The following is an 18,965-nucleotide window of genomic DNA, read 5'->3' on the forward strand; positions in this document are numbered from 1 at the left end:
ACATAGCAAGTTCCAAGCCAGCCAGGGATATACAGTGAAACCCTGAAAAAGGTGTGTAGGTGTGTGTGTGTGTGTGTGTAAACAGCATTTGTGGGTGTCCATTATAACCCAGTGGATCTCTGCTGTCTCCCTTACTCCAGCCCAAGTATTGTATCAATGAAATGAGTTTCAAAAACTATTTGATTACACATTTTATTTCAAAATGCAAAGGGAAAACAAAGCACTTTTAATGCACTTAAAAGTTTTCAAACTGTTGACATTGTGGTACTCATGTGGTCTTGATAGATTTTTTTTATTGTAGAGTATTAAGAATATACTGATTCGGGCTGGAGAGATGGCTCAGAGGTTAAGAGCACTGACTGCTGTTCTAGAGGTCCTGAGTTCAATTTCCAGCAACCACATGGTGGCTCACAACCATCTGTAATGAGATCTGGTGCCCTCTTCTGGCCTGTAGTCATACATGCTGTATATATAATTAATAAATAAATAAATAAATCTTATAATTTTTTTAAAAAAGAATATACTGATTCATTTAGATAAGTAGCTCCAAGTGATGTTTCCTTTATACAGTATTTTTATTCTTTCAGAATTTTGTACCTATATGCAATGTATTTTAATCATAACTACCCTCTAATTGTGATAATGTTTTTTTTTTTGTTTTGTTTTTTTTTTCGAGACAGGGTTTCTCTGTGTAGCTTTGCACCTTTCCTGGAACTCACTTGGTAGCCCAGGCTTGCCTCGAACTCACAGAGATCCTCCTGGCTCTGCCTCCCAAGTGCTAGGATTAAAGGCGTGTGCCACCACCGCCTGGCGACAATGTTTCTTAAAAGTCCTACTTACAATCTTAAGGTTCTTGAGTCAAATTGCTCTAGAATCAGATGTGTCCAGCCAGTGGCCTGCAGACCACATGTGCCCCACAATATGTATGAGTGTGGCTAACACAAGTAATTGTAAACTTACATAAAATGTAAGTTATGAGGTTTTATTGAAACTTTTTTGTAGCTCAGTTGCACAGTTCATGACAGTGTTGTGTCCTGATGTCAAAAAGTTGGATACATCCACTAAATGTTTGAATTGAAATTTTTGTATCACAGTTTAGTATCTAACAAATATATGCATTCTTTATTAGACTTTGAAAACTGTGTATAACAAGAGAGTTGCTGAGAACTCTTAACGAGAGTTGCTGAGAACTCTTGACAATTATTTAAGAATGTGGTTTCTATGCATGTAGCTTTCAGCCTTACATTCAAATGAGACTTGAAGAAGCGATTATGTGCTTCCTTTACAAAGTACGAGAACTGAGTAAAAAGTCCCTGTTATATTGCTGTATGTTTAGTACATTCCAAGAGCTGCTTTCACCAGTTAGCAAATCACTGATCTAATAAGATTGGAGCTTAGGAGTAAAATAGAAGCAGCATTCTCCATTAGTAGAGAAGACTGTGGAAGAGTAAAAACAAATTTATCTTGGTATGTGCCTACTTGCTACACAGTTGCTGCTTTTAATCTACGGAGCCCAGTTTCTTTTCATAAAATGGGAGTACTGCTTAATCTATTTATAGGTTGTTATGAGATAACTGAGCACCTCATTTAGATTAATATTTGATAGTGGCAGGCTTACCGGAGCAGCTAAGAACAGAGCCAGGTTTAGCCTGACATTCAATTCAAGTAAGAAGAGCATGTTGCTAGGCAGGTAAGCAAAGGAAGACAGCTCTGCTTGATATGACTTAAACAAATTGGACCAGGGTTTTTTTGTTTTGTTTTTTGAGCCACCAGCCAACTCACAATTCATGACATGGAGTTAATATAAATGTGACATGCCTTCACATAGTTAAAGTAATATTCCACAGCATAAACAAATGTAACATTTATTTGCCTAGTTAATATTCCACAACACAAAATTGTTTTTGGAAGATTCCTCAACGTGTATCATTCATTGTATTGATGCTTCTATTACCTTTACTAGCATCCCCATGGGTTGGTATTATGATGCATCATTATTTCTTCCACATTCCTGCATTTCTTTGGTATCCGTTATTAAGGAAATAAGCAACCTGAAAGTGGTAGCTTGCTATAGCTGCTAATATAAAAATCCCATGGTTAGAGAGTATGTGGGAAAGTATTGATGTCAAAAGAGACTAATCAAATTATAGGTAGCTATTAATATCTTAAACTGCCCATAAAATTACTACCTGTTTTCAAATTATTATGTACAACTTTAGTTTCTTTAAACTTACTTAGGGTTTCTCTATGCTGAGAATACTCTGGAATGACTGTGAGGCATTAGATATACAGACTACTGTAATTTGGGGATGAAAGCATCTGCTTTGGAAATGGTTAAAGCTTGGACATCTTAACAGAATTTATTATGTTTTCAGTGATCCAAAATTTGTATAGCTATCTTATAAAATTTTGTTCATCTCCCACACAAGTCTTATATAATTACATGCCTTCTTCTAATCCTTATACAGTACACAGGAAAATGCAAAATTAGTTTTATTCAAGTTTAAACAAACTAACATGCATTCTTGTCTCTTTTCTTCCTATTTTTCTTTTTTCTGTTAAGTAGGATGAGTTCTGAACGTCGAAAAGAAAAGTCTAGAGATGCAGCAAGATCTCGGCGAAGCAAAGAGTCCGAAGTTTTTTATGAGCTTGCTCATCAGCTGCCACTTCCTCACAATGTGAGCTCACATCTTGATAAAGCTTCTGTTATGAGGCTCACCATCAGTTACTTACGTGTGAGGAAACTTCTGGATGCTGGTGAGTTCTACAAGAACACAATAGACCAAAAAATTAGAAGTTAAAAGCATCTAGAAATTACTTTTAGCAGGTAGCCACAATGCTTTCTTTTAAGAGAGTTATTGTGTATATGTGTGTGCATGCATACTCACGCACATGTGTGCGCATGTTAATACGTTCATGAAGGTGCCATTGGAGGCTAGAGAGGGTGTCAGACCCCTTGGAGCGGGAATTACAGGTATTTATGAGCCAAGTATTTATGTTGTGGGTGCTGGAGTCCAAAATACGGTCCTGTTGATTGAGCAGCAAGCATTCTTAACTGGAGTCATTTCTGTGGCCTCACAATATGTATATATATTATATATAAATATATGTGGGTGTTTTTTCTTCAACATTTGCATGCCTAGTGCCTGCAGAGACCAGAAGAGGATGTCAGATTCCTCGGAACTGGAGTTACAGACAGCTGTGAGTGCTGTGAATTGAATCCAGCTAATCTGAAAGATCAGCCAGTGCTCTTAACTGATGAGCCATCTCTCCAGCATGGCCCCCACACAATACTTTTTAAAAATACCTAATTATGCTGTGATGTGTATACTTTAACTCTTTTCACTATTTTTTCCTCCTTTAGTGAAGCTTTGGTTTTCTTAGTTACCTATGGGAATAGTCCTTTTTGTACTGTAAGTTGTTTTTGTTTGCCCTTTATTTTTAAACCTGCAAATATAACTCGATAGCTCCTGGTACATTAGCATCACCAGTGAATAGATATTATAATCCAATAAAGTTGTCACCGTTCCATCCTCTAGAACATATTCTCCATTCTTCCACATGACAGCATCCTTTTAAAGCTTCATTCAGACATTTTCAAGATAGTGACATTTTCCCTCCATTTCCTCCTGTCGTACCTATTGCCCCTCCACCACCACCCCCATCACCCCACCTTTTTTTTTTAAGACAAGGTGACACCTTATAACCCTGATTGGTCTGTATCTTGCTATGTAAACCAGGCTGCCTTGAACTCAGAGTTCCACCTGCCTCTTCCTTCTTAGTGCTGTGTATAAAGCCATACCTGTCTTCTTTTTAAAATACGATCTTTTTTCCCCCCAGGGATTTGCCTGTTTGCAAATTTATTTTAAACGGTTATGTAAAACAACTGGAAAAAAATCTCATGAAAATATACAGAAATAAATATATGTACTGTAGATATTTAAAAGTACCTGAGATAGAGCCTTATTTTGTTTCTTCCCTCTTGTGCCCTTGTAGGTGATCTGGACATTGAAGATGAAATGAAAGCACAGATGAACTGCTTCTATTTGAAAGCCCTGGATGGCTTTGTTATGGTGCTCACAGACGATGGTGACATGATTTACATTTCTGATAACGTCAACAAATACATGGGGTTAACTCAGGTAAAGTTCTTGAATATGAAGAGCCCTTCTGGGTACTTTGATTATATGATGTAGATCTAATTGTTTTTAATGTGTTTACAGTTTGAACTAACTGGACACAGTGTGTTTGATTTTACTCATCCATGTGACCATGAGGAAATGAGAGAAATGCTTACACACAGAAATGGTGAGAAGAAAAACCTATTGTTTGATTTAATATGACAGGTGATTTTTCAGTCAGACTAATTTTATCTTTTTGGTAATGAACTGATTTAAGAAAGAATGTTATTTTACATTTAATGTTAATACTGCTCTTTGTTAAAACTGTTATTCTACATTTTAGAAAACTAACAAAAAAAGTTTTAAAACTCATTGAATTAATAGGTAATTACACACAAGAGTAGACAAGATGGAAAAATAAATAAAAAACCAAGACCAAGACAGTTATAAATGAAAATACAGTATTAAGACAAGAAGTTATAATACAAATGACAGATAATAGGATTTTAGACAATTATTGAAAACACAAAGGCAATTTGGGTTCAGGCTTTCTCAGTGTCCAAAAGGGGATGGGAGGAGTTGACCAGGACTTTTAAGACTAGTTGGAAGGCCCACATGTGGTGGTGCTCACCTTTAATTCTAGCACTTGGCAAGTAGATACAGGCAGATCTTTTGAGTTCTAGGTCAACCTGGTTTATGTAGCTAGTTTCAAACCATCCAAGGCTACAGAGTGAGACCTGTCTCAAAAACACAAGTATTACGTTATGGATGCTTGCATATTAACAAAAGTAGTAAGAGAGGCCTGGAACACTTGAGAGTTTTGTGAAGTACTTGTTGGATTACAGAGGCAGAAGTTGAAGTTTTACACACTTGTGTCTTCTTACACAGTATACTTGTCCTTTTTCTGATTCCCTCTGGCAGGATCTAGTCTTTTCTCTTTGAAAGCATTCTTATTAAGCCTTGACTACTTTACATTGTATTGCAATTGACCCTACTGTATCTATTGCATGCTTAAAGGCATTAATAATCATTTACTTAATGAATAATTAAAATTATTCATCTTTGCATTACTCACAGTATACACATTAGATCCTGAATAATGAGTATTTTGTGTTTGCTTTTTTTCTAAGAACTTAGTTTTATGTACCCTAAATTTGATAGATTTCAATGATTTTTAATATATTCATAGACATAGGCCAACCACCACCATACCTTTAATTTTAGAAAAAAAATACTTGTTTTTATTTTGTTTATGTGTATTAAGACAGGGTTTCACTATATAGGCCGGGCTGGCCTAGGACTCCCTGTAGACTAAGAAGTTCTATACCTTTATATCATCCATCTCCTTATACCTCTTACTCAGTCCTGAGCAAACCTCTAATCCACATTTTCTGGGATTTCATATAAATGAAACATTTGTTTTGAACCAGACTAAGCAATAAAAATAGGAAATCATCTATTCCACGGTCATCTGAATGTAATCTCAGTTTTTAGTTACAAGGTTTGGCATAAGGTTACAGAGACTTGAATTGATTTATCCCTGCTTTATTTCTGTGACTTTTCTTTTCGTGGTACTGGGGAATCAAACCCAGGGCTTCAGTGTATGTGCTAAGGAAGTGTTCTTCCATTGAGCAACATTGCCAATCCCTATTTCTGTAACTTTAAATTTAAACAAGGCCTCACTGTGTAGCTCAGTTTGGCCTAGAACTCTCCAACCTCTACCATGGCATTTCTCTAACTATAAAACATTCTGTCTACCAAAAGGTAAGTTGATATTTTTTAAATTCTGTAAGTATATTGCTGCTTATTCAAAATTGAATTATCAAATTTGGTAAAGGACATGAAGTATTTATTCAAGTTCTTTTTTGCGAGGGAGGGGGACATATCTGTCTACTGACAGCACACTTAGGGCAAACGCACACCATTTTCATATTTTCTTTACACCAGCACAGATGAATAACAGTCATGTATTCATGGAGAGTGTAGGCTCTCCTCCTGCACTTCAAGGACTCGCTGTGGTCTTCTTCTAAACACTGCCCAGGGTGGGGCTGTCAGACCTAATGGATGTGTTGAAGTGGGTGAAAAGGGAGCAAATGTTGTGTTAATGCTGAGGTTGTCACCTTGCTACCCTTAGTGTAACAAATTTCTGTGTTTAGCTATGACTTACAACTTTGTCTCTTGCTTTCATTAGGCCCAGTGAAAAAAGGTAAAGAACAAAACACCCAACGAAGCTTTTTTCTCAGAATGAAATGTACCCTAACTAGCCGGGGGAGAACAATGAACATAAAGTCTGCGACGTGGAAGGTAAGTAAGCTGAGTGGGCGTTGATTTATAGAACAATCCATGCACTTACATGTTGCTGGTATCCAGAACTTTCACCAGACTGGTGAAAGTGACCCTAGCACCTGGGAGCAGGGGCTGCTATGAGTTTGAAGGCAGCCTTGTCTACACAGCAAGTTCCTGACTAGCCAGGGAAGCACAGCAAGCCCTACCTCAGAAAACAAAATGAACTTTACCTTGTCTCAATCCTCTGAAAAGAGTTTTAGAGGTATGAGGGGGAGCTGGAGAGATGGCTTGGTGGTTAAGAGAACTTGCTTGTCAAGGACCTGGTTTGGTTCCCAGCACCCGTGTGTCAGCTCACAATCGTCTGTAACTCCCAATTCCAGAGATCCAATATTCTTTTCTGACCTCTTCTTCAGGCACCAGGTGCACACACAGTGCACACATATACATGCGGGCAGAACACTTACATAAAATAAAAATAAATTTTAAAAAAATTATGAGGAGGCAAATATAATTGTTCCCTTTTGCATTTTTGCGCTTGCATCCAGTGTGTGTGATCTCCATTTAAACAGTGTAGTAGTTTGTGCTTGCATCCAGTGTGTGTGATCTCCATTTAAACTGTAGTAATTTGCCAGTTTGAGTTATGGGAAATATGGTATTCCTATACCAAGCTAACTTAGTCAGTTGGCTTTTTTTTTTTTTTTTTTTTAAGTTTAATTTTCTATCCATCACAGTTTAATTTCCTTGTTCAGTACTGAACCATAGTCATTACAGAAAAATCAATGATGAGTGAAGGAGGAAAGACAGCCCAGACTTACACAAGGAAGCTTTTTTTTTTTTTTAATTTTTTTTTTTTTCCAGAGCTGAGGACCGAACCCAGGGCCTTGCGTTTGCTAGGCAAGCGCTCTACCACTGAGCTAAATCGCCAGCCAGAGGCCTTTTTTAAAAAATACATAAAGACTGATGAATAATTTTTTCCGTGTGTGTGTGTGTGTGTGTGTGTGTGTGTGTGTGTGTGTGTGTGTGTGTGTGTGTGAGAGAGAGAGAGAGAGAGAGAGAGAGAGAGAGAGAGAGAGAGAGAGAGAGAGAGAGAGAGAGAGAGATTTACTTGGATGAAAGTGTGCCATGTGCTTGCAGTGCCTGTGAAGGCCAGAAGAGGGCATTAGATCCATAGTCTGGTTTATAAGTGAGCCCTCGTTTTTTTTTTTATTATGTGCATGAATGGTTCACCTCCATGTATATCAGTGTATAAATGCATGCTTGTTTCCTGAAGAGATGAGACGGCATCAGATCCTCTGGAACTAGAGTTACAGATGGTTGTGACACTTTTATCAAAGTTTGAAAGTTTGTCAGGTCAAACTCAACTACTAACCTGCATTTCTTTTTCCCCCTTTAAAAACAAACAACAACAAAAAAAGGTAACCACTTGTTTTCTTGCTCATACATAGGTGCTTCACTGCACAGGCCATATTCACGTATATGATACCAACAGTAACCAACCTCAGTGTGGGTACAAGAAACCACCCATGACATGCTTGGTGCTGATTTGTGAACCCATTCCTCATCCATCAAATATTGAAATTCCTTTAGATAGCAAGACTTTTCTCAGTCGACACAGCCTGGATATGAAATTTTCTTACTGTGATGAAAGGTAAATTAATCCTATTTTATACTTTTAAAATTTAAATTTCTCTGTAGCCTTTTTATACTCACTATAGTAAAAACTTAATGGTACATTGCATGTGTTCATGAAGCTGAGTAAAAAGATGCATCCTAGGACACAAAAACATAAGATTAGCTTTGTGAATTCACACATTTATTAAACATATACTGTGTTCTATAAGTACTCTGCCGCCAAATATTATGCAAATCTGTAAGGTGAGATTCTTAGCTGGATCTGGTGGCACACTCCTGTCATCTCAGCACTGGGAGACTGAGGCAGGAGGAAGGTGAGTTCGAAGTCAGCTGTCTCGCAGAAATATTTTAAAGGAGTAGGGATGTAGGTCAGAGATGGATTGCTTGTCCAATTAGGGAATCCTGCTTAAATTGAGAATGTAAATTTCAAAGACATAAAGTTTATGTAGAGTAGGCAACAAAATTTTGGTCTTTAACCTACATGTTCTTGAGCACCTTCAACTCCACCAGTGGTTCCTGTCACCATTTCCCAAATCTGTTACTACTTGTGTGTACTTGCCAACTGAGTGTTTCTGTCTGATCACTTTCTGTATAGTGAAGTAAGTACTTCTACTCCTGAACTGCACCACTACTGCTCCCCACAGCAGGACAAACTGCTGCTCCTCTTGGGAAGCCTAGTGTTGTCAGCATAGCACTATTGATACCTGCCTCTAACCTTTACCACAAACTGCACTTAGTTGTTCTCTAAATATTGTAAATGCATTGTTCAACTGTCTCCCCTCATCATTCTATCTACCTTTGTGACCTTGTCATTGAATTCTTTGCTTCATTACCTTTGGCCTGCGTTGTTGCCATAAACTCGTGAGCTGCATTTCTACCAACAGATTTGTGCCCTTTTACTCTTACATCCAGGAGCGGGTCATGCCATTCTCTTGTTAGAAATGCAACAATTGCTTCTTGTAGCAATGTGTGGGAAGAAGATTTTTATTTATCAAAAGGTGCTGTACATTCTGCGTGTGGTAGTTTGTGTCTATGATCTCAACACTTGGGAGGCTGAGACAGGAAAGTCACCAAAAGTTTAGACTACATATGAACTCCAGTCTAATCAGGGCTGCATAGTCTGTTTCAAAAAGAGAAAGGGTTTACAGTTAAATCTAAATGTATTTACAGTCTGGGCCTTTCTCAGTTCTCCAAATTGACCAGGAGGTGGGAGAAGCACTCATCTGGATATGGCCGCAGCCGCTTATAACCAAGAGTTCGTGTGCTTTTTTAAGGTCTAGTGCCTTTGCACTCATTCACCTTCTAACAGCGTCTTAGGCAACATCCTTGTATGTGCTTCTGTCATAGTGTTCGTTCTGTTGCTGTCTTGTTGGTCTCTTTTTGCTACAAGCTGTATAGCCTGTGATTAGTGGTGTAGATTCTGCAGTCAACTAAAATTCTGATGCTGGTCCCTAGATCATAATGAGCATATCAGTTCTTTTACATCACTTTCTTGCTTTTTGTTGGTTTGTTTGGTGTTTGGCTTTTTTGAGACAGAGTCTGTATAGCCCTAACTGTCCTGAAACTCACTGTGTAGACCAGGCTGGCCTCCAGCTCACAGAGGTCTGCCTGCCTCTTCTTCCCAGGTGCTGGGATTAAAGGTATGCACCATCACACTCAGCAAATACGTAGCTTTCTTACCTCCTACTTCTCTAACGATTTTATAGAAACACCAATTTTAAGTCCTTAGCACTTAGAATAACTATAATTCCTCACGCTTTAGACAAAGCAATGTTGGCAGAGCACTGACTAAGGTCACACAACATAGGATTCTGTTCTGGCTTGGGGTTTGGGTACTTAACTGATGTCAAACTGGCAATCCTAGTCTAGAAGGGTCAGACCTCAAAAATCTGTTGTGAGGCCTTTAGAAGTTTGTTGTATGTCCAGTACACTTACCACTGGTGTCAACTTCAATAAAAGGAAGAGAAAAACTAAGAACTATCTTATGGTTTTGATAACTGTTTTATGGTGTTTATTGCCAGCATACAAAAGTGTGGTGGAAGTAAAATTTCCATCCCCTTATTTTTAAACTTGTGTCGCAGAAAATAGAGCAGTCTGGGGATAAAGGAAAGCAAAAGAGTCAAAACAAGAAAGGTAGTGGCGTGCGTTCCCCTCTGGTTCTGTCAGAAAATTAACACAGTCACCATGACATCAGTTAAAAGACTAAAAGCTTAATAGTAACTCACACAAGGAGACTCTTGTTTTTTGGTTAAATTTTTTTTCTAAGAACTTCTTGAATCTATAACCCATTAGAATCAAGGCATGGGAAAACATCCCAGTTCTAACATCCTGGTTCACCAAGATGGGCCAGCAGATAAAGGCACCTGCCACCAAACTTGACAACATGAATTCAATCTCTGGGACCCATAAGGTGGAAGGAGAGAACCAACTCCCACACACTGTCCTCTGACTTCCACCTTTGTGCTATGGCACACACATACACTCACACAAAGAAAATAAATAAAATGGAATGAAGTTTTTAATTTCTAACATCCAGACTATCCACAGAGAGCTGTTTATTTTACTTAGTCTATGTTCATAGAAATGATGATTCCTCCCCTTAAGATGTATATTGTAAATGAATGACATACTATATAGTTCATTTAGAACACAAATTTCCTAATCCAGTTTAAAAAAAAGTACTTTCTAGGGACTGGAGAGGTAACTCATACTTGCTTGCATAGCATATATAAGGCCTGGGGTTCAATATCTACCACCAAAACAAAATAATTCAGTTTTCTGGACCTCTTGCCCTCTTTTGGTACTGAATCACTGTGTAGTTCTCTAAACTTGTTTGTTTTCTCTTGTGTCCTCCAACATACACAAAATCAGCCTGCCAAGAAAACTGGTGTTCTGTTTTGATTTCTCAGTACCCTATTCTTTAGCAGTCGGCATTCCTCAGACTAGAAACACACACTGGTTAGCGTGTGGTTGAGTTAAAGCATCCAAAGACTCAGCAAACATGATCTCCGTTTATCCAATCTCTTGCCTTCGTCTCCTGAATCCTTCTTCTCCACTGCCTGTACTAGCCACACCAGACTCTTCACTACCTATCCCATGCATTTATTTCTGTGCTATAGCTTCTTCCTGAGTGGTTTTTGCAAACTTCTCTTCGCCACTCTTCTACACTGAATTCATACCTGTCCTTGAAGGATCTGTCCCTTACCATTCTTCTCTTGGACAAGGAGTGTAGTTCCTCTGATTCCTAGAACAGGTACCTATCACCGTGTTTACCACCCTCTTTCATAAATAGTGTGGCAAGTATGCCAGAAGATGGCCCACAGGTTAGGTTTTCTCATTGCATTTGCATGAATGTTTTAGTGTTTCATTTTTGTGGAAATTTTAAGTATATAAGAGCAATTTAAATTGTTAGGGCTGAGTGTGTAGGTGGATATATGTGGGCTCATGTGGACCACAGTACAAAGGAAGAGGTCAGAGGACGGTTTGTGGGAGTTGGTTCTCCCCTTCCACCATGTGAGTCCCAGAGACTAAATTCATGCTGTCAGGTTTGGTGGTAGGTGCCTTACCTGCTGGCCCATTTTTGTGGCTCTGGATGTTAGAAATGTGATGTAAAGATTTTCCTAAAATTGGACAAAATGTTTTCCATGTCTTGATTCTGAGGTTATAGAGCAAGAAGTTCCTAGAAAACATTTTAACCAGAAAACCTAGTATGCACAGGGTCCTTGGTTCTGTCACCACTAGCACAAAAGGGAGGGGAGGTGGCCTTTGTCTAGCGTTTGTGAATCCCTAGATCAGTGGTTCTCAACCAGTGGGTCATGACTCCATTCAAGGCTGGACAACCCTTTTACAGCGTACTGTGGGATGTTCTGTATGGCAAATGTGTTGCTCTGATTGGTCAATAAATAAAACACTGATTGGCCAGTGGCTAGGCAGAAAGTATAGGCGGGACTAACAGGAGAAAAAAAGAACAGGAAGGCAGAAAGGGTCACTGCCAGCCGCCGCCAGGACAAGCAGCATGTGAAGATGCCTGTAAGCCACAAGCCACATAGCAAACATTTATGGAAATGGATTAATTTAAGCTATAAGTACAGTTAGCAAGAAGCCTGCCACGGCCATACAGTTTGTAAGCAATATAAGTCTGTGTTGACTTGGTCAGGTCTGAGCAGCTGTGGGACTGGCGAGTGACAAAGATTTGTCCTGACTGTGGGCAAGGCAGGAAAACCCTAGCTACAACAGTGGTTGCCTTATGACCATTGGAAAACACAGATATTTGCATTACAATTCATAACAGCAGCAAAATTACAGTTATAAAGTAATAACGAAAATAATTTTATGATTGGGAGTCACCGCAACATGAGGAACTGTATTAAAGGGTCATAGCATAAGGAAGGTTGAGAACCACTGCTCTAGATCCAATCCCTGCTACCATTCTGGGATGGAGGGGAAGACAAATATTTTTAAAGCATAGTTTATTTTCCTTTGTAATGCTGCCATCTAGTGTTGATGTGTTTTGGTATATCCTGTTTTGAAAGTGAGTTTGATTTATGTTTTAATAAATGTGTTTTTTTTGGTTTTAGAGTAAATGGCAGATCTTAAACTGCAAGCTATATTATTTAACATACTGTTATGAACAAAGATACCTTGCTTATGCCCATTCTCTAATTAGGTGTTTTCTTTTTGTTTGCTTTTTGGACATATGAGTATCTTTTACCTGCAACTCATTTTTTTTTTTTAAAGCCCTTTGAAATCTCAGCCAAACAGTCTTAACACTTGCTTCTTATTAGTGAGGAAACCAAGTAAAAGAGTTATCTTCTAAAACATCATAATAGCTATTCCTTTACTTTGCATTTAGTATGGATGTCCTTGGCTTAATGATAATGAAATTTCATAGTTGATATTAAAGTGAGGCCTTGCCATGGACCTAAAAATTATAAGGTGAAGAATTTGGCTGTATGAAAAATAAACTGCTATAGATGAAACTGTATTTTAACATAATTGTGACTATCTTTGGAACTTATTTAGCATTATTAAGATTTTTGGTTTTTGAGACAGGATTTCTCTGTGAAACAGTCCTAACTGTCCTAGAACTCACTTTGTAGACCAGGTTGGTCTCAAACTCACAGAGCTCTGCCTGCCTCTGTCTCTCAAGAGTGGGATTAACCATTGCTAAGCTTATTAAGATTTATTAATACCCTGTTCTGATACAATAGTATGTATAATGAAATGTGTTTTTAAAAAATAGGTCATGGGTTTGGGTAAAAGGGATAAGAGTCAGATATCAAGGATGGATCTAAATGACATGGAAAGGCTCACTATTATACTAAGTGTAGAATTGGGATTTTTGTTTATTTGGTTGGGTTTTTTAGGGGGAGTTGTTCTGTTTGTTTGTTTGTTTGTTTGTTTTTTATGACATGTTTTCTCTGTGCATAGTCCTTGCTGTCCTGGAACTCTCTCTGTAAACCAGGCTGGCCTAAAATTCACAGAGATCTGTCTGCCTCTGCCTCCTGAGTTCTGGGATTAAAAGTGTGCCGCCGCCACCTAACTGAAGTATAGAATTGTTAAGGGTAAGTTGTAAACTTATTAATTGAAAAATAATCTTTAATTTTTTAAACAGAATTACTGAGTTGATGGGTTATGAGCCAGAAGAACTTTTGGGCCGCTCAATTTATGAATATTATCATGCTTTGGACTCTGATCATCTGACCAAAACTCATCATGATAGTAAGTACAGTAGAAGAACTCAAGGAGATAGTCTCATTGCTCAAGTCCTGCAGTCTCCACTGTTTGTACCTCTAACTTTCTAGTTAAAATTACTACCAGTCCCCTTAGACCAAGAATATTCAACAGCCCTTTCATAAGATGTCTTGATTATGAAATTGTTTTGTTTTGTTACAAATATTAGCAAAAAAAAATTAAAGTCATTTAATAATACATAAAGCGGGCTGGAGAAATGGCTTAGAGGTTAGGAGTACTGACTGCTCTTCCAAAGGTCCTGAGTTCAATTCCCAGCAACCACATGGTGGCTCACAACCACTTGTAATAAGGTCTGGTGCCCTCTTCTGGTCATACATGCTGTATACATAATAAATAAATAAATCTTTAAAAAATAATAATAATAATACATAAAGCTTCCCTGGCATTTTAAACACAGAGACAAATAAAAGCCAACTATTACAGTATCTGCCCTACATACCTATGGACTGAAGTCAGTGGTTGGTCAATAGAAGGTAGTCAAAAAGCATTTGTTCATAAATTAGTGAATGAGATTGGTATACTCATGACAACCTTGACACATACTAGGTTTCTGAATTTTACTCAGATGAAGTCTACGATATGAAAGTAAGTTAAATGTCACAATTTCTTACTTGCCTACTGAATCTGGACCTAGACATGACTTCCCAGTTTGATTGAGGGTACTGAATATCACTGAATTAGTGTAATTTGCCTTGAACTGCGAGTGCCTAAATTGTAGTCAGAGCATGGGTAGTCACGATAACATCATCATGATTGATTTATGTATATTCTCTTCAGTAATTAATTTAGACTGCATGAATTCCTACAAGGCTATAATATGATATAAACTTATGCATTCAAATGTTCTGAGTATAATTTTTTTAGAGTAATTTGGTTCTCTGACACTTAAGGAACAATGGTACCATGTTCTTAAGTGTACCCTGTGATCTGTCTCTAGTCTGACACTGACTATAAGTCATTAAAGGAACTGCAGCCAACACTGTCCCTCAACCCAGGCTTTCCTTCTTTTCTAGTAAGACAGGAATTTTACTTTGGGCTTTACTTTCAGATGTGTTTGACCTTTATCAGTTCAAACAGTTAAAACTGCTTATTTAAATATCTTTTCCTTTAAAAAAACCAACCAGGTCAGGTGGCAGTGGCGCACGTCTTTAATCCCAGCACTCAGGAAGCAGAGCCAGGTGGATCTCTGTGCATTCAAGGCCAGCCTGGTCTACAGAACGAGATCCAGGACAGTTACTAAAACTACACAGAGAAACCCTGTCTCGAAAAACAAACAAAAACCAATGATCCAGTCAGGCATGGCAGCACAAGCCTTTACCCCCAGCACTTGGAAGGCAGAGGCAGGCAGATCTCTGATTTTGAGGCCAGCCTCATCTACATAGGGAGTTTCAGGACAGCCAAGGCTACACAGACCCTTTCCTTAAAAAAGGAAATAAGCCGGGCAGTGGTGGCGCACGCCTTTAATCCCAGCACTCGGGAGGCAGAGGCAGGCTGATCTCTGTGAGTTCGAGGCCAGCCTGGGCTACCAAGTGAGTCCCAGGAAAGGGGCAAAGCTACACAGAGAAACCCTGTCTCGAAAAACCAAAAAAAAAAAAAAAAAAGGAAACAAAACAAAACCCAATAATCTACATTCAACACTTACTTGATTGAAATTCAATTATGTTTTCTTTGTGATGCTTTCTTATCCCTAGTGTTTACTAAAGGACAAGTCACCACAGGACAGTACAGAATGCTTGCCAAAAGAGGTGGATATGTCTGGGTTGAAACTCAAGCAACTGTCATATATAATACGAAGAACTCTCAGCCACAGTGCATCGTGTGTGTGAACTATGTTGTGAGGTAAGATTGGGAAGAGACACTTTGGAAAAACAAGTGGTAACACTTTTTACATGTACATGCCTTTATTAAGAAGAGATAAAATTAACTGAGTTTTATTTTTACTTTTCTTTTTCTACTGGATTATGATTTATACTCTTTCCCACCATTCCAAACCAGCTATTCAAGTGATCCCACAAAACTTGATCATTTTAATCAGTCTGTAGATCTGTTTTCCTGGTAGTTCGGTTTTAAGCAGATATTAATATCTTTGGGCCAAGAAGGTTCTGTGAAGGTTAAATGACTGTCTCCTGTGAGGGTACTGTGACAGTTTGTATAATGTGACATGGGAGCTTTTGTTATATTCATGAACTCTGTAAGTTATTTCAGTAGGTTTGACCCCATTCAGTCACTCCTCACATTACCAAAACATTCTAATTTAATTGCCAGGCAGAGCTCTCTAACGTGGATAGCTCATTTTCTTATGTTACATACCCTTTACCTTTTTTCCCCCTGTCTCACTGAGTAGGCCTGGCTGGCCTGGAACTCACTATAGACCAGGCCAGCCTTGAATTTGCAGCTGTCCTACATAGGATTGCCGGGCTGTGCCAGCAGTCTCCAGCACAACTTTCACAGATGCCACCAGAATCCAAGTTACCCCTCTTCTGGAGACTTTGGCCATTGTTTTTGTTCTTACAGCTTCTAGTGTTCTGTTGTTTCCTTGGGGGGATATTTTTGGTGCTGGGATCAGACTCCATGCCTTACCACTTCTAATCCCAAAGAATCATCTTTGTTCCAAAGAGTTTTTTTGTGAGTTTTGCCTTCATGTAAAACTGTTCTTCCTCTCCCAGTCTGCCTCACATTTATTACTGGAGCCCAAGTTTCAGCTTGTTTGCTTTTCTATGAAACGTCCTTTTCCATTTTAGGAGTGACCCCAGTGTATGGTAATTGTTTGCTGATCTATTTCACATTGGAATTATTTCCACCAAGAAAATATGATGCCCCTCATAATGTCATTACATTCTAAGATCATCCGTAGACCACGCCTCCTGTGTTAAAGCAGGAGAGTCGTTTTGTGTCCTTTTCGTTGTGTGCATCAGCACAGATGCATTGCTCTGCTGTGTCCTCATATTCATACTGCAGGTGTTCTTGTCGGCACCACTATTCTCAAAGGGTGTTCAAATCAAATGAGTTGAATATTTAGTGAATTTCATCTCAATTTTTATTTTCATATTAGTGTTTTAAAACAATATACATTTCTCAATAGTAGAATGCTTGCCTAGCATGCACAGGTCTTGGGATCAGTCACCAGAACTGGGGGGAAATGTGACAAATATGCATGAGAGATTATTGATCTCAAGGAATGTTATATATATAGCATAATTTAAGAGACAAGGTCATTTCATACCCCCCTCACCATCATTGTGCCAAGTGCTAATTACAAATACTAATCTCTCCTTTTTTGACAGTGGTATTATTCAGCACGACTTGATTTTCTCCCTTCAACAAACAGAATGTGTCCTCAAACCAGTTGAATCTTCAGATATGAAAATGACTCAGCTGTTCACCAAAGTGGAATCAGAGGATACCAGCTGCCTCTTTGATAAGCTTAAGAAAGAACCCGATGCTCTGACTCTGCTGGCCCCGGCTGCTGGGGACACGATCATATCTCTGGATTTTGGCAGCGATGGTGGGTGCTTAGTCTGTCCGCCGCCTCTCCCGCTGTGTCTGCTGCTTCCTGTCTCCGTGCAGCTGCACTCTGCTCCATTTCTTAAGTGTTTGCACATAGTCTTTCGACAGTATTGTTTAATATGTTTGTTTCTGAAAGTTGATAGCCTTCCTGCTTTGATTTTTGTGTTCTGGGAACTGTAGCTAAGAGTATCCTGAAGGTTATCTCTTGATACCCTCTAGTATCCTCCCGGCCACCCCGCTGCACCATTCACTAGAGTTAAATTGCAGTAGGTGTAATTGGGTCAATGCTAAAGGATGAATGAAGCAGTCATACCATAAAGCAAACATGAAAATGGCAATGTTACTTCAAATTAGACTGTTTTAGCGTATAAAAACGTTGGGGGTACACATCGTAGGAGTTGTCAATGGTGAACAAAAAAGATCAGACTCAATGATCATACTGTAATGTCTATACACTTTCCAGTTAAAGAAAACTGATCGAATCAAATCTTTTATAAAAAGTAGAAAATATCTATGACTACTAAAATGCTGATGTTCTCTAGATTGATGAAATTTTTCCTCTGCAGACACAGAAACTGAAGACCAACAACTTGAAGATGTTCCATTATATAATGATGTAATGTTCCCATCTAATAATGAAAAATTAACAAATATAAATCTGGCAATGTCTCCATTACCTGCCTCTGAAACGCCAAAGCCACTTCGAAGTAGTGCTGATCCTGCACTGAATCAAGAAGTCGCATTAAAATTAGAGCCGAGTCCAGAGTCACTGGAACTTTCTTTCACCATGCCCCAGATTCCAGATCAGCCCACAAGTCCTTCTGATGGGAGCACCAGACAAAGTTCACCTGAGGTACGTACATGATGGAAGAAAAAGCCAGATACTGATAGATCTCAAAAGCCAACAGAAGTATCTAGGTTGCACCAGGGCTGAGAGTGTCACAAACAGCTGCTTCCAAATCCAGAACATTTCCTTTTCAGAGCTTTCTCCTATTAACATTGTGCTTAGGAACAGGACAGCTGAGATCTGAACTTTGTAACCTGGTTAGTGAACCACAGATAAGTCTGGATTCTGCATTAAACTGTTAGGAATTAAAATGGGCAGCTGTAAGTTAAGCAATATGGTACTGTAAAACCTTTTGGAGAATATAGTCTTTGCTTTCATGGTTTGCTCAGCACAGAAGTGTTTGATTCATTTTGTCATTAATCTTACCAAAGTAAATCTATTGAAAAATGAGGAAAAGCAAAGTGTTATGCTTAGTATGCCAAGCTACCATATTCTTTATTGAAACTCTTGTCTATAACTCCTAACATAATAGAACAGATACTTAAGATTCCAGTGAAAATGTCAACTAGTTAATTGGATAGTAAGGTGCCATTGCAGGACTTAAGTTGTTTGGTGAGTTTTATTCTTTAGAATAAATTTTGTTTGTGGGGAGGGGGTGTTGGTTGGTTGGTTGGTCTTGTTTTGTTTGAGACAGGGTCTTACTATGTAGCCCTTTTTGGCCTGGAGCTCACTCTGTAGACCAGGCTGGCCTCAAACTTACAGAGGTTCTTCTGCCTCTGCCTCCCAAGTGCTGGGATTAGAGGTGTGCTCCTTCCACCACAGCCTACTAAGCAAATTTGTCTATCGTAATTTTTAGTTAGATAAAGCTTTATAATGTC

At 38.7% G+C, this 18,965-nt stretch overlaps 1 protein-coding gene and 1 long non-coding RNA gene across 7 annotated transcripts in view; one reads left to right on the forward strand and one right to left on the reverse strand.

Moving 5' to 3' along the window:
- Positions 1-18,965, forward strand: part of Hif1a (hypoxia inducible factor 1 subunit alpha) — a 49,670-nt gene that overhangs the window by 24,822 nt on the left and 5,883 nt on the right. For 2 of the 4 annotated variants that reach the window (XM_006992734.4, XM_076550879.1), the window contains exons 2-10: positions 2,567-2,757; positions 3,997-4,142; positions 4,224-4,308; positions 6,313-6,425; positions 7,853-8,055; positions 13,654-13,760; positions 15,485-15,632; positions 17,078-17,298; positions 17,867-18,153. In XM_006992734.4, the coding sequence (XP_006992796.1) occupies positions 2,567-2,757; positions 3,997-4,142; positions 4,224-4,308; positions 6,313-6,425; positions 7,853-8,055; positions 13,654-13,760; positions 15,485-15,632; positions 17,078-17,298; positions 17,867-18,153 (1,501 nt within the window). Of the gene's footprint in view, positions 1-2,563; positions 2,758-3,996; positions 4,143-4,223; positions 4,309-6,312; positions 6,426-7,852; positions 8,056-13,653; positions 13,761-15,484; positions 15,633-17,077; positions 17,299-17,866; positions 18,154-18,965 lie in introns of all 4 variants that reach the window. The other 2 variants (XM_076550878.1, XM_006992733.4) reach the window with 1 other exon arrangement.
- The window catches only part of LOC121822385 (uncharacterized), a 43,740-nt gene that overhangs the window by 15,691 nt on the left and 9,084 nt on the right, over positions 1-18,965 (reverse strand). Inside the window, exons 2-3 of one of the 3 annotated variants that reach the window (XR_013044372.1) lie at positions 4,753-4,858; positions 2,518-2,764 (exon numbers count right to left, since the gene is read on the reverse strand). This is a non-coding gene — a long non-coding RNA (uncharacterized LOC121822385). Of the gene's footprint in view, positions 1-2,517; positions 2,765-3,950; positions 4,091-4,752; positions 4,859-18,965 lie in introns of those variants that run through there. The other 2 variants (XR_006063452.2, XR_013044373.1) reach the window with 2 other exon arrangements.

This window comes from Peromyscus maniculatus, chromosome 14, assembly GCF_049852395.1.
Source record: "Peromyscus maniculatus bairdii isolate BWxNUB_F1_BW_parent chromosome 14, HU_Pman_BW_mat_3.1, whole genome shotgun sequence".
Classification (NCBI taxonomy): Eukaryota; Metazoa; Chordata; class Mammalia; order Rodentia; family Cricetidae; genus Peromyscus; species Peromyscus maniculatus.